Source organism: Dipodomys spectabilis, unplaced genomic scaffold (genome assembly GCF_019054845.1).
Source record: "Dipodomys spectabilis isolate Male_0828 unplaced genomic scaffold, ASM1905484v1 ptg000297l, whole genome shotgun sequence".
Taxonomy (NCBI): domain Eukaryota; kingdom Metazoa; phylum Chordata; class Mammalia; order Rodentia; family Heteromyidae; genus Dipodomys; species Dipodomys spectabilis.
In genome coordinates this window covers 7,151,654-7,167,824 of record NW_024870974.1, presented here as the reverse complement: position 1 = coordinate 7,167,824, position 16,171 = coordinate 7,151,654, and the positions used below count along the sequence as shown (strand labels likewise).

Sequence of the window (16,171 nt, the reverse complement as noted above, 5' to 3'; positions counted from 1 at the left end):
GTCTGAAACCTCAGCCTCTTTGGGATTACAGGTTTATACCAGAATGTTTTTTCTTTGTTTTGGTTGTTGTTGGCTATACTTTGCTAGGCGAACACTCCAGCATTTGAGTCGTATTGATAGCTGTAAGCACATGATCTTAAAAACATGTTTAGTTTTTATCTTATAGCCTCATTATTCCCTTCCCATCTGCTGGTTCTGGGGATCTAGTCCTGGGCCTCATGCCTGTTAGGCAAGCATTCTTTTACTGAGATGTAGCCTAAACCCAGAATCCTATACAATGTTAATGAGAACAAGCAGAGGTCAACAGAGAAAAATCACATTCATCACAGCAGGTTCAACTACATCCTAAGTTGATTCCCTCAAATGTAAATATGACAGATAGACAAGGAAAAAACCCTTGATTGGTCAGCCATATGTAATGAAATACTTCAGCTCTGCAAAAGGAGTTTTGAAAGTCTTTTTCTGCTGCCTGATCATATCTAGTGTGTCAGCCAACAATATCTACTTATTCTCAGCTGACAACAGTACCAGTTAATTAGCTCTTGTTTCTGTTTGGACTATTTGGTAGACTTAAACTATGTTCATATTGCCATGGGGAGCAAACATGAAGAAAGCTTCGCCTTGGATGTAGATGTGGGCTTTCCTAGTTGCAGTGACATTTGAACTGTAACTCAGAGTAAAAGCTTATAATAGGTCAGACATTAAAAGCAGATCATCTAATTCTAAACAATTAATGACAATTTTGCTTTGAAAACAAAATACCCCCAATCTCAATAAAAGTTTCAAAATACAGATATTAGAGATTACTGCAGAATTACACAAATATCTATAAATTCCTCAATCCTCTTAGCACTTTGACCTTTTTAAAGATTTAATGCTTTTGCATTTAGTATAAAATATTTATCATGTCCAGTTTTTGAACTAGAATACATTGCAATCTTTTACAACTTCTAAAAAAGCTTTCTCTCTTCCAGATTCCTGTAAATTCTTTTCCAACAATGCTTATGAAAGCCAGAGGATTTTTTCCCCCTGGAAAATAGAGTACTTGCAGTAATTTAGAAAATGGAAGAGTTTGCTTTCTTTATTTTATTGTATTTTTTGCAATGCATCTGTGTAACAAGCTTTGGCTGAGGAGCTCATTGGCGCAGACTAGGGTATTGGGATCTTTGCTTTCTGAAAACAAGTTCTCTGCTGAGTATGCTCCAGCTCCTGCCTCACCTAGTTAGAGACTTCTAAACTAGCATTAAGTATGAGGGAAACAGCTCTGATGCCAGTGCAGATGTGGTAAAGATCCTTCCTTCCCCCTTCCTTCCCTCCTTCCTTCCTTCCCTCCTTCCTCCTTCCCTCCCTCCTTCCTTCCTTCCTTCCTTCCTTCCTTCCTTCCTTCCTTCCTTCCTTCCTTCCTTCCTTCCTTCCTTCCTTCCTCCCTTCCCCTTTCTTCCCTCCTCCTCTCTCTTTCTTTTCTCTCCTCTCTCTCTCTCTCATTCTTTCTTTCCTATTTCCCCATCCTTCTCAGAGAAACATAAAGACACACATCAGAATTACTGACTGGCGTGCTGCTTGGTGTCATTTCATGTCCACCATACTGACCTCACATTAGGAAGATAATAGAGCATTAAAATCAGCTTAAGAAATCATAGGAGGGAAGGGATGGGAAGGGGAAACAACTAGGAGGCAACAATGCTTGATAAGAAATGTACTCGTTATCTTGCCCATGTAATTGTAATCCCTCTGTATGGTATTCTCACAATAAAAATTATATATATATATATATATATATATATATATATATATATATATATATATATATGAAATCATAGGAGGTAAAGAGCTGCTGGTTCCAGAGCTTTCTGCTCAACCTCAACCAGCCTTCATTTTGATCTCCTTGTTGCACCCCCCCCCCTCCCCTGTGGAGAAGTGGTCAAGGTTGATCAGTCAGGTTTGAGCAGATGAATGCTCCTGTCATAGCTATACTTATGCAATGTTTAGGAAGGTTCTGGAAAATAATATCCCAATTATGTACTGATGAAATACTAATTTTCTAGAAACTCAAGTTTTAGCAATGACTGACAGAATAAATAATTACATTTCTAAAATAAATAAAAAATACAGAGATGGTATCAACCAAATGAGTTAACGAAAAATCTCCAATAAATCCTCATATCGCCAACAAATCCTGTTATCTTCTTAACGAATAAAGCACAGGGTGTCAGAAATGCCTTGCCTTTACACCAGGTGTGAATCACACATACAAAGACCAAAGGAATGGCAAATCACCATTGCACTGATGCATGGAGCTGCTGTGTCTTTCTCGCTTACTACAGATACCTTTCTCATACTCTAAAACTCCATTCAAACGTACCCATAACTATGGAAAAACAAGTTTTAAGCCAAGTTTTAAGGTTTAGCGTATGGGTCTGGGAAGGTGGTTCAGTGGTATTGTGCTTGCCTCGCATGCATGAGGCCCTGGCTTCAATTCCTCAGGACCACATAAACCGAAAAAGCCACAAGTGGCTCTGTGGCTCAAGTGGTAGAGCACTAGCCTTGATCTGAAGAGCTGAGGGACAGCGCCCAGGCCCAGAGATCAAGCCCCACGACTGACCAAAAAAAAAACAAAAAGATTTAGGGCATGGAACACAATTATTTATTAAAACTAAACATATGCAAACATGAACAAAATACATCTATGTACAAAGTAGCACGGTATGATTTGTACTTAATATTTAAAAACGTACTTGCAAACTTTCTCTACATTAACATAGTGGAAAACAATAAATACAACCCTAGTACTAACAACAAGAAAGTAGGAAAGTTTCCATGGATCAATACTGTCAGCCACGTTAACTGTAAATCTATGGATCGATTCTATCCTCAGCCCACCTGCTTGGGTTATCAGGTTCATTGCTCAAAACATCCCTTCCTAAATTGTGCTGTCTTAGGAACGTCTCTACAAACTGTGGTAATATGCTTTTCTTTCTGTATCTCAAAGGACAAGGGGAAGCCAAGAATTCTTTTTGGGGCTTCAAATTATATGCCTTGTGGTGTGGAGATTGCCACTTGAGTCAGAAAGGTAATTCATGCAGACTGGTGCTCAAGGTTGAGATTCAGGACTGGTTCGGCCATACTTCCTCCATTTCCATTCCTGGAATGCAGTTGCTGAAGTTTAAACCTGTGAAATATTAGAACAAGAAAAGGTCAGGTTTCAAGAAGGTGAAGAAAACACAGAGAAAGTGGAAGCAGACCAGCTCTTGGTTAAAAACAAAAACAAAAAGCAAAAATTCAGTGACTAGCTGCATTTTTCCACACACAGAAGTCCCTTGTATGTCTCACACATTCCGAACTGAGCATTCTGTGAGCCAAATGTATTGCCTCAGATCTATCTCTTTCCAACCTACAATCCCAATCTTTGTTCCTACCTCCATGATTCAACTTGGCACTCAGGTTGAAAGTCTGGGTATCATGTATAGTCACATTCTTCCTCATTTCCTACTGCCCATGTCCAATCAGTCATTGTGTTTCAATCTTTTTATCTTCTACCCAGTTCTCTGTTTTCCTTCTTCTTCTATGTCCCTCTTGTAGCTGAAGGAGTTTCAACTAGGGAATTTAGGTCCTTATCATTTTCCAATGGGATATTTTAATAGCTTCCAATTTCACTGTTTCTACCTTTGGTCCTCTTCCACATCAAGCTTACAGTGGTGTTGATCAAGCACAGGGCTCATATATCCCTCTTCTAACCAAAGTCCCTTTCTGTACTTGATCACCCTTCTGTCCCTTTTGGTACCCTATCATTAAAAGGGCATGGTTCAAGACTGGTGCTTAAAGAAACACTGTGACTCATTAGGAAATGCATGCTTTGGGATGCACAGTCATCAGGGAGATGAATTAGCAAGCAACTCGGCACTTCCGAAGAAAGTTTAGTAGTTGAGCATGTTCTTCAGAGTTTTCAGTAAAGAAACATTTGTGTTGGTAACAAAAAAAAAAAAATCACAAAAACCCCCAAAGCAATGTCTGGAGACTTCTCAGAACAGGAGTCTGAGCTGGGGGTTGTTAATGGTTTGTTGGAGTCTGTGAAGAGAGAGAGCTGTAGCTTATGCTGTACATTTGAGATGCAGTGGCACCAGTGGTGGAGACCTGTATCCTGCTTTTCCATGGCTTGGTTGGCAGGTCCTTTGATTGGGGTGGTTACACTGTTGCCTTGGTGCTGAGGGAATGCTGGGTACTGACTTCCATGGCCTGAGCGAGGCAGTCATAGCCTGGGGGAAGGGCCCACAGTGCAAGGGCAGGATAACTTTGGCATCCTCCCACAGCAAGTGTGGCTGGAAGATGGTCCAGTGTATATGAGCACAGTGTGGTGCAAAGAGAACTGTGATGGCAGGGATGGTTTCAGACCAGGTTGCTCAAATAGTAGGTGGAAATTCTGGGTATGTTTTGTATGCTAGGTTGTAAGGGCCAGCCTTCAAAGTGACTAAATGACTCGTTAGTGATATTAACAAACCAGGAAAGTTAGCACTTCATTCTAGCCTATCAAATCATTATGGCTTACACTGGGATGTAAGTCTTTCCGTGATCTAGTGCCCTGTGCTACTTCTCAAGTAAGTTTGTGAGAAGATACACATGTAAACGTAAGATCACATTAAGGTCTTCGATATACAAAGAAGTTTATACGAAGAGGGAGATAGCAGTAAATGAGCAAGGCTGCGAATAGGAATTTGGAGATAAAGAAACAGGAAAGGTAACATAAAACTCTAGAATTTCCTCACTACTGATGATAAAAAGTTGTGAATTAAGACTCTCCAAAATAAATATAACCTATTCACTTAGTTGAGATTTTCTTTTAATTTTTTCAAAAGTTATACTGACAAGGAAAATCGTTTTGCATGCTACATGTATAGTATAACTCAAGGTAGTAGCAGGTATTTTGAGGGATGAAGCACTTTTGTTTGTATAGCTGGTATCAAAGAAAATTGCACAGAGAAAATTTAAGCTAAAACAATCCTTTTCTTATTCTAAAAATATTATGGTACCTAAATGCAGCAATAAACGTTCAGTGTCAGGGTAATGTTTTTTGAAACCTCTCTCAGCTTTCCTATTGTTGATCTAAAAACTGCAGAGATGTTTAGGATGCATTTGAATTGATGAGTTTGCATCAATCGTGCTTTCTTAGCTGTTTGTTTTTTCTCTCACATTGTTTTATTGTTTTGTGCATAATATTATGCTCTCAGTAGACAACTTGGCAGAAGACAAGAATCATAGCTCATAAGCATTTTGGAATTCCTATCTGCTCTGTCAAATCACATTAAATATAATTATCTGCTCAAAACAGAAGGTCAATGTGTTAAACAAAAAACATTAATACATCTAGAATCGAATTTTGAGGTAGGATTTATCTATCTATCTATTTATTTATTTCAGTGTTGGAGATAAAACCTGAATATTAGGCAGGTGCTCTACCACCCAGCTACAACCTCAGCCTGGAGATTCTAAATGCAAGTGACTATTTCTATGTTATAGCTTGCTGTTGCACAGAGATTCAAAAACGTCTTAACTTCTCTCCTTAAATCTTCTAGATCTGACAAAAATATTGTTATTGAGCTAGAGTGTCTGAATTGATACCTGAATTTATTTGGCAACCAAGAAAGCAATTACTCACTGGTATAGTGAGTAATTCCCAGGACAATGACAGAAATATGTAAGTGAAAAGAAAAAAAGCTAGGAAGATTGACTATAGAATTAACAAATGTCAAGCTTGTATCTTTCTATTACTTTCTGATCTTTTCCTTTTAGAACATAGTATGGATCTCAAAAATTACACAGAAAAACACCAAAAGAATGGTACCTCTGCAGTGCACAAACCAGAGGCTAGAAATACATATATTTTTACAGTATACAGGAATGAGAAGGAGTCGCTGTTTCCTTCCAGCACAGCGTTCCCTACCATTTCTTTTTTTCCCAAATGAACAGATAAAAGTGCTTTCATTGGCTTAGTGGGTCCTCCCTTGGAGCATTTTGGTCCTGTAGAAAGCACTCTTCTTCTACAGATGAGTTGTGAAGAAACCATAGCCAGTTTGGTAAAGAAATTCTGCATCTATTAGCTAAGGCTGGTCCACATATCTCCTCACACAGCTTCTCAAATTCAACACTTGAAAATGTCCATTAAGAGGGGAAGAGCAAATTCTCAGCTGCTTTCTATTGTAATTGCCCCTGAATTGTTGGCTAGAGAGAGATGAAATTCTGATATTGACACACATTGCTGGATGTCTCTCTCTGTGTCTCTACCTCTACCTTCTGCGAATTGCCAGATAAACATGATGAACACCAGTTAGTCAACAAGCACATTCTGAATGTCTATGGCAGCACTGGATTAGTAGCAGGGCAGTAGACAAAGACAGTGAACAGAATAACGATATTCCTTACTGGAGACACTACCCAGAGTGAGGAACATTGTGGTCACACCAGTTCTGCACAGGTAATATTTATTGGTTCTTTTGCTTTTTATTGTTTGATCCAAAGGGAACAGGTTATTCTGGAGGTTCTAAAAAGCATCCCATCTATTGTGAGAGCACTCGATTGGTGCTTCTCATAACAAATCAATTAACATCAAGTTCATGCCTGGAATGGTAGCTACATAGCTGTTTGGGAGGCTGAGAACAATAAGCTACAGATTGGCCAGCGTTGTCACTTAGGTCTTGAGAGCCAAGACTGTCATCAAGATTGCCGAGTCTTGTCTAATTGTCACTGCTAGTGGGTGTTTACTGACCCAGGAAAAGACAGAGTGCATTGATAAGGCAGAAAGAGTGAATTGTGCCATTCCTTAGATAGGCAGGGCATTCTGGGAAGAAATCTTCTGTACCCATTTCTCTGGCAGCTTTTCTTACAGTTTGTTTTTAGACAAACCAACAATCATGGTTTCATGGACACCAGTCTTAACTTTTCAGGATTTGAAATCATCTAAGAGGCAGCAGGTGATGGAAACCAGATATTAATGAGCATCTCAGTGAATGGAATTAGGAAACTTACACAGTCATTGCCCAGGTGTGGGAAGAATTCATCAAGCTGTCAGTTCTTGGTTTTACCTTGTGCAGAGTGCTCACCTGAGAACAGAAGATAGGTTTTGATCTACAAGCTCAGAGAGCAACTAAGGATGAAAATAAAGTTTCTTGAATTGACCTTTTATTTTTTTCTCTAAGGGAAGCTCAATTTTCCTGCAAAATTTGTCATTAAAGTCATATTTGCCTCTTGGTATTGCCTGGAAATTATGCACTAAGATTTATGAGCTTTCTTCAGCCATCCTCCATGTCACCCTAAAGGAGTTAACTTGCTGGAGATGGGGCTGAAAGGGAGGGAGGAAGCTGAGCCATAACCACAGAGACACCCCGGGGACTGAATTATTGATTCCTGCTTGCTTCATGAGCTAGGTCTGCCTCCGCAAACCCATATCATATGTTTCAAGTGCCATTTTATAAGGCAGGTGTACTTTAGTCCTTCTGTTTAAATAATTCAGTGAGAGTTTTGGGGATCTGAATTTATCAGCCAACACGAATACATTGTTGGCATTCAGGACAGTACAGATGACATTCATCAAAAATCCCAGGGACTCTCCACCATCCAATATAAAGACAAATGTATTAGCCTAGGATGATGGGAAGCTGAGAGATCCTAAGCACTTTTTACATGAAACTGAATTCCTGGCCAATCTATTTCACATTACCTGCATCCTTCAGGTAGAATAAAATATCATCAGTCAAACTGTACAGGAGTGACATAGGAGACTCTCCAGCTTTTAGAGTAAATGTCATGGTTTTGCTCCAGCTTTTCTCTGCTATGGTTAGAACAGCCAAGCTGCCTTCAGGGCTCTCTGTAGATGGTTTTAGTTACTTGTGTGATCATGGCTATAATAAACAGTGCCAGAGGCCTGGGGCGGAGGAGAGTAGAGTGGGGAACCTCTCTTCATGTGCCCTTCCAGCCTTTATCTCCCTTAATCTTTGGTTCACTATTGTTTATTTCCTCAACTAGTGACAATATGTGAAAATGGAAAAATGTGACTATGCATAGAAATGAGCAATTTTCATGGTATGCTAATCAGTACCAGTATATTACTGATGCATTAATACTGAGTAATTACCACAATATTCAGGAGGGGAAATGAGAGGAAGAAAGGAGAGTGAAAGATTATACTTTTCCTTCTTTCCAAGACAGAGAGGTCTAGGTCTAGTTGGGAAAGAAGGAGGCGGAAAACTGGAGAATATGTATCAAGTGGTTTAATTAAGTGAAAGAGGCTGACACATTATAGAAGGCCTTGTTGATGTATTAAGGGCTTTAAGTGTAATCTTAGTAAGAATTGATTAGCATTCTCTAAGCAGAGGAATATTATGTGAATTCAGATTGCTGTTGCATCACTTCTAGTGGTTCAAAACCAATGTTCTGAAACTAGGTTCAATGATATAATGTTTTCTTTTCTTTTGTGTAGCTAGGTATTGTTTAACTAGTTCAGGCAGTTTTCGTTATAATTCTTACAGTTACACATACCAAAGTGGAGCAGTGTTATTTTAACTGAGACCAATTGTGAGAATCACGTTTAAAATGTGTAGTGTCGTGTGTGTATTTCTGTAGTCAACCTTAGTTGCTTCAAAGTAGACTATCTCCTTTATATGAAAGGATGTTCCACATTTAAACTCTTCCAGCAGAAGACCTTGCTTGGGAGAGGACCTATTTAGTGGAATCAGGAAGTACAGTTGGATGAACACTAGCACTTAATGTGAGAAGGAGGATTTGAGGTAAGGAAATTTCTTCCTCAGAGAAAGGGTTAGAAGTCTAACCATGGCTCATCAAAGATTGTAGAAACCTGGAGTATTTAGCATCTACTGGCAGACAGACTGCAGCAAAGGTCTGTTTCCTTGGAAACATTGCTTACTGGCCTCTACAATGACATATTCATTTTGAGATAAAAGTCCAAAGGGCATTGAGGCACAGATTTTATTGCAAAACCCACTTATAACATCCATTGATACTAAGATTTCTTAGACCTTGAACCAAATAGGAGACATTGTAATAGTCATCAGTTCTGATTGGTGAGTGGTCAGATGACTATCCTGTCCAATTAGTTTTTGTATTTAAAATCTTGAAAATGTCTTACCCTACCACTGTCTATTTTGCATGGCAATCAGCTGGGTTGACCTTTAGGAAATTATTTTGTTAATTCCTAAATAGAACTAGATAGAATTAAAAGTGCCAGATAGCTGGGTGCCAATGGCTCATGCTTGCAATCCTAGGTGCTCAGGGTCCTGAGATCTGAAGATCATGGTTTGAAACCAACCCAGGGCAGAAAAGTCCATGAAACTCTTATCTCCAATCAACCACCAGAAAACCAGAAGTGTAGCTGTGGTTGAAAGTGATAGAGTGCTAACCTAGAGCAAACCTGGGACAATGCCCAGGTCCTGAGTTCAAGCCCCATGACTGACAGCTAAAAATAACAAAAAAACAAAGACCCAACCAGATAATACCTTATTACATAAGAGCTGTGACAATACAAGTCCTTTAGGAAATATAGGAAGCATGTAGAGTGAAAGGTCTTCTCGATTATCTGCAAGGTCTATTCCACTCACTGCTACAGACACTGCCACTGTGGGAGTGAGCAGAGGTGGACTTTTCTCTGGGTGTTAAAGAAGAGCCTGCTGTCTGTGTGCATTATAAAACAGGAAATGTTCTTTGGATTTTCCTACCAGAAAACCATGATTTTGCTGTTAGGTACCATTTCTCTAGAATGGGTGGTTGAAAGCTGTATGTTATCCTGATCCTGACTCCTACACACACACACACACACACACACACACACACACCACACACACACACACACACACACACACACACACACACACACACACAGACAAAAGAGACAGAGAAACACAGAGGGTGCCAGTTCACAGCTCTAAGAGCTCAGGAGATGGCAGAGCATTTGGTTGAATTCCTAAGAGAGTGACATAGCAAATGGAAATCTTGTGATGCTCACTTATAAACCACACGCTGGGTGTGGTAACCTTTCCTGAGCAATGACGTCATGCTCAAGCTGGCTCAAGAGTCATCACATCTAAACGATTTCACTAATTCCCTTCCTTTCTCTCTCAACTAGTGGCTGGTGCTTAAGTCAAGTCTGGTGAATAGCCAGAGAATATGTAGGAGTGGACTCTAACTATTCTCTGAATGATTTTGCTCCTTTGCCATGTGTGTGTGTGAGTGTGTGTGTGTGTGTGCGCGTGCACGCACGCACGCGCGCACTATTCCTAATGTAACAAATAGGGTGGGTGTGAGGGAAATGTTTGCCTCAAAGAATGTAAGAGATACAACAGCTCAAGGGATCTTTCTCAGGAGAAAATGGGTCACACGAGGGGCGGAACCTATTTATACCAGTGTTGGGAACTTTTATTCTCTCTGCTATCTTCTCTTCTAGTTGTAATGGCCAGCATGAATTTGGATTCACGTTCAGTTTAGGATAGCTTGTTCTTGATTTGAGACCATATTTATAGCATCTTGTATTACAAAACTGTTGTTGAATACTTTCTATATTTATAATATAGTTTATCATTCTTAAGCTTTCATGGTATAATAATCAATATATTTCTGGACCATGCTATCAAAGTAAAATTTGGGAGACTGTCTATTGCAAACATCTTATTACAAGAATCGTTTTGAGAAACTTATAATTGGTTTTTAACTTATCTGTTTTGTGATAGCTGTTTTAAATGTCTGGTCTACTCAAAACAAGAAAAAAAATGCCTGTGCCTTTTGTTTTTAAAAGCTATCTAGCATCTCATTTTCTATTGTTCTTGATACAAATGTCACTTGTACCAGTCACATGGTATTCTGAAAGACTTACATCCCAAATTAAATAAACATAACTAAGAAATTAGAAATAAAGTAGATTTTACTAACCAGAAATTTATCTTTATTGAGAAATTCAATTAAAATCATTTAACATGATATGGAACATTAATGTCATTTTAATTGGTCCCAATGACTACATATAGTCATTGCCAAAAGTGACACAAAACAACAGCAATAATTATTTAAAAGCCCTGTCAACAAAGTTAATGTCATCTCTGGCACCCTTGTAGAGTAAGCAGTGTGGCTAGCCTTCATCCCCTGGCCATTAGAGCACACGTAGAAACTAAACCTTAAAGTCTCAAAGTCCAATAATCTTATAAAAATAAAGTTTCTAGGAAAGTCAGATTTGTTGAGAGTTACTACTTGGTGACATCTAGAAAATCTGTGTTTTGTTGTTGTTGTTGTTGTTGCTTGTTTGGTTATGTCCCAGATGAACCATATCCAAGGATATAGTTAGATTTCAACCTTGCCCATTTTCATCTGCCAATTGGGAACTTACCAGACTCGTGAGAAATTGTCTTAACCGTGAGCAGCTTCACACTTTCTTTATCAGACTGAGGTCTATTGGAAACAGAGAAGACTGTCAGCACCTCAACGATCACAAAGTGACTATGAAAGACGCATATGCCACGCACACAGAATGAAGAGACATGTGCACAGATGTGTTTTATGTACTTCTAGGGCTATACTTGTGTGTTTTCACAAAAACTTGGTGTCTTTCTATCTATCACTTCCTAGTTCTCCTGGAATCAAGCCAGCAAATCCTCATTACTATGTTATAGTTGAGATCACCAGCTGAAGTACCTGTCCATTGGATGTTTGGGGACATCTCACAAGGTCTACAATATGTTTCTGGACTATAGGACAGACCAACCAGAAGTGTTTCCAAACTTATGAGCAGCTGCTGGACTCTGAGGATACCCTTTCTCATGGGGACCGGAGACACTATAGTACTCATATGGAACTGTCCACTTCCATCAAACATTCTCACTCATTCCTTTCCAGATCTCAAATAGGTTCAAACCCTCATCCCTCTATTTTTAATCCAGACAGGTAGGTGACCTAGAGACATTATTTCCAATGTCTATAACCTAATGAAATACAAAATGAAATGCAGGCTACAAATTCAGGCCAACAAAGGCAACCGAATTATTTCTTGACCAGAAAACAGCTTGTCATGTCTACTTGCAGCACCTTGGTGACAACAATTGATTGGACTGCCAACAGCTGCTTTGTCTGGATGAAGTCAAAGTAGATGAGCATCTGCTGTTAAAGAAAAGCCCATCAGACACTGCTCAGATCAGAGGTATAATTCTCCATAGCTGATAAATACACTGAAAAATGTACTGGCAAAATGATGTTAAAACTGTAGCTGCAATTCCTGGGGTATTTCTTCTTGATCTTCTACTTAGCCATTTTCTACTTTATCATTTTATCTGTGTTGAAGATAGAAAGTTGGGAAATAGCTCTGGCTATTTCCAAAAAATCCTATATGTGGTACTTTCTACATTGTTTTCTTCTAATGAAAAAAATCCCAGAAAGTGTAATATAGAATTGTTCATCCCTGTAAATGATATGGTGATAAGTTCTAAGGCAAAACTGTGGCATGGTCTTACTTACTGATCATTTCCATTTTCTGGTGTACCTAGGAGAGGAGACAGTTGTTATTAAATTTGAGACCCTTTGCTGCTCTTCTAAAACTTTTTTCTAAAGAAAATTTTATCCCTCCAGAAGTATTTGTAAAGTATGGTTAGCACTCATCTTGATGTTTATAAGATAGTCCTAATTAGATCAGCTTTATTGAATGTAGCTCTGGGTTAAATTTTGTTTGTCTGTGCTGGTTCTAGGGCTTGAACTCAGGGCATAGGCACTGTCTCTAAGATTTTATGCTCAAGGTTAGCACTCTACTACCTGAGCCACAGTTCCACTTTTATCTTTTAGGAGTTTAATTGGAGATAAGATTCTCATGGACTTCTCTGTTCCGGCTGGCTTTGATCATCGATCTTTATATCTCAGCTTTCTGAGTAGTTAGGATTAGAGGCATAAGCCATCAATGTCTGGTTCTGGGTTAGTTTTGAGCTTATAATTTCATATGACTTTGAGAAAGTCCTATATTCTATCACATCCCAGATACACTAGAAAATCTCTGTTTATTTAATAATATCTCAAAGAAACTTCTCCTCAAAGTAATTACCTTTTCATCCTAGAAAATTGAATTTTCTAATTTCCTTTCTACATTGCTCTTTTTGTGGGACAGAAATTCCTATATTTTGTGGTGAGCTACAGTGTAGATATTGTTTCTAATTGCATCTTAAATCCACTTATTTAACCTCTTAAAAGTGTCCTGTAAATTCTCACTGAGGGTGCTAATTGAAATTAATACTCTGCCTAGCTGCTTCTGTTTACTTTTTTTAAATTTTGTTGTTGTTTGTGGGTTTGAACTCAGGGCCTTGAAGTTTCTAGGAAGGCATTCTATTACTTGAGCCATACTTTCTGTCATATTTTTGATCCAGTTATTTTTTAGGTAGGATCTGGGCCAGCCTCCAATTGTGATCTTCTTACTTATGGCTTCTTATATCATGGGCTCAAAGGAGCCCATGGCTTATTAGTTGAGAAGGAGTCTTGCTGACCTTTTTCCCAGGCTGACCTTGAACTGTGATCCACTTACTCTCTGCCTCTTAAAGTAGCTGGGTTCACAGCTGAGTCACTAGACCTGGCATTTAATCACAATTCTTAATCCCTGGGGTTTGATCCATAACATCTTGTGCTGATTATTCATGAGGTCTGATTTCCTCTTTCCTCTTAAGTAGGGTTTCAATGGCATCAAAAAAAATCCTGTGTCATATAGAGTATTGTTCACAATGCACACAGTGCTAATTAAAATGAATCAACAATTTTTGTATGATGGTCAGAATACTTTTGATAGAGGTTAGTGAGCCGACAGATACCTGTCAAAAGATAACTTGAATATACACCTTCTTACATGAGTTAAAGCTCAGCCTACTTGTCAATATTATTAGCCAGAGAAGCCTCATGTCAAATCTCTGACTCACAGATCTTCCAGAGAACACAGTGGGTTTCCTAATTTTCTGAACTTAATGAAATCCCACCCACATACTTGAAGAGGGATTAACTGTGGTGTCTAATGGTGCTAATTTAGTGATAACACAATGCTCTAAATTCTGTTTGGAAAACAAAGTTAAACTATAACCAAACAGATGGACTAATTCCAAATTGCCAAATACAGTTTCAGACAGTCCTATGTGTCGTCAGAGAAACTCTCCATTGTGGTAGGAATTGTGTACACCCATATAAGAATAGAAAAATGCCATCTTTTCAAAAAACATATTGTCAGATCTTCCTATGTAAGCAGTTGTTCACCACAGTCTTTTTTCACAAATAGATATAGCATACTAAGTTTTACCTTTCCTATATACTGTATACCCGGATGGCTGACTTCCTACCAAACAATGTGGATGGCATAAAAACTTACAGAAAATAAAACTAATTTATAAAAATGCTGCTTTGGTTCTAAAAATGACACAGGACAATGCTTCAGATGTGATTAGAAAGTTCATCCACTTTGCTCCTGAAGGAAAAGACATTTGATTTGTTTTGTTCTTTCCCACTCAGAGATAAAGTGATCTCTGCTGCCTGGGTCTCCTAACTTTTCCTTACACTCTTCAGATCACACCCCTACTGCCTGTGAGATGCCTGGTCAGTCATTGAACTGACCAACATTCACTAGTGTCCTGGGGACACACAGTCCATGGAGTAAGCAAGGAATAGAGAAGCTTATACACCCCAGAAAAATAAGTGCCTTTACCTTTCTACGGTTTATAAGACTTTGGTAGGATTTTGTTAGTGAAATATTTAAAATCAAAATGGGGAAAGAAAGGATTTACTTTAACTGGATATTAAAAATGAAACTCTACATTCAGGGAGTAAGGGTCTATTGTATATTTGGAACATAAGCACAGGTATGTGATGCTACAGAATACAACCAGGATCTGGAACAGACGATAGATTAGAGTTACAGTAGCACAGAAGAGAGCTTAGTCATGGAGGTGAAGAGAGCTCAGCCAAAGAGCAGAAAAATGGAATAAAAACAATGGAAGTATCAGTACAGTAGAGAGTTTAATAATCATTTTCAAGATTGGTGCAGCAATTGTGGCAATATACTATACTAACATAACATTTATTAAAAAGGAAAACCAGATATATGCTAATGTTTATTTTGATAAATTATCTGTGCATTGAATGGATTCTAAGAGACAAACTTTATTGAAACTAACAACAGACAATGTAACAGTTATGGAAGAAACCTTCACTGGAAAGGAAGGAACACTGCTCTCAATATTATAGACTTCTAGCCAGGCACTGGTGGCTCACACATGTAATCCTAACTACTCCAGGAGGCCAACATCTGAGGATCCTAGTTCAGAGCCAGTCCAGGCAGATACATCCAAGAAATTCTTATTTCCAACTAATCAGGAAAAAAAAAAGCTAAAAGTGATGGCTTGGCTCAAATGGAATAGCACAAGCCATGAGAAAAAAAAAAAAAGCTAAGCAAGAATGTGAGGCTTTGAATTCAAGCTGTAGTACCAGTATACATGCAAAACGTTTTTCCTCTTATTCTGTTACATCACTGTATCATTTTATTCTGGAGTGTTTTTATTCTGTACGTGTAAAGGGGAAAATTTTGACTGGAGATCAAGCATGCCATTTCATGTTTTTCTTTCTGACATCACCCCTCGGCCACCCACAAAGTTGGGGCTAGTTTATTAATGAGGATTTATCCATATTTAATACTTGCCAATAGAAAACTGTCACTCTGTGTAGTCACTAGCATTCAACACGTTCCTGTATTTTTCCCCCTTCAGTTTTTGTGACCATGCAATATGGTATTTTCTTTATGTGTACTTCTTTTCTCTGTGTGTACCTTTTCTATCCACTGAGAAAATATTTATTCTCCTTTTCAGGAAAACTAAACAAAGATAAAGCACATTACCTACCCGGATCTTTCTTCCAGCACATCCGATACAAACCCACCAGAACAAATACTGAGAGTGTTATGACAATCAAAGTAATAACCACTGGCAAAATGATACCTAAAAAACAAAATACAGGGGACATTGTCAGCTAGAGTGGCTACTGAATTTCATATAGATAGGCCAGTAGCTGATTAAACACATGCATGCTTTCTTTCTGCTGTAATCTTTAGGTCTATAACAATGAATATATTTTAGGCTGATAAGATTTATCTGATTAGGCTTTTGCTCTCCTTGTCGTT

General features: G+C 38.5%; 1 protein-coding gene across 3 annotated transcripts in view; it reads right to left on the bottom strand.

Moving 5' to 3' along the window:
- Positions 1-2,617: 2,617 nt before the first annotated feature.
- Positions 2,618-16,171, bottom strand: part of Emcn (endomucin) — a 62,435-nt gene continuing 48,881 nt past the window's right edge. For 2 of the 3 annotated variants that reach the window (XM_042701703.1, XM_042701701.1), the window contains 4 exons: positions 15,894-15,989; positions 12,499-12,523; positions 11,378-11,439; positions 2,618-3,169 (listed from right to left, as the gene is read on the bottom strand). In XM_042701703.1, the coding sequence (XP_042557637.1) occupies positions 3,105-3,169; positions 11,378-11,439; positions 12,499-12,523; positions 15,894-15,989 (248 nt within the window). In that variant the 3' untranslated portion in view covers positions 2,618-3,104. Of the gene's footprint in view, positions 3,170-7,017; positions 7,092-11,377; positions 11,440-12,498; positions 12,524-15,893; positions 15,990-16,171 lie in introns of all 3 variants that reach the window. The other variant, XM_042701702.1, reaches the window with a different exon arrangement.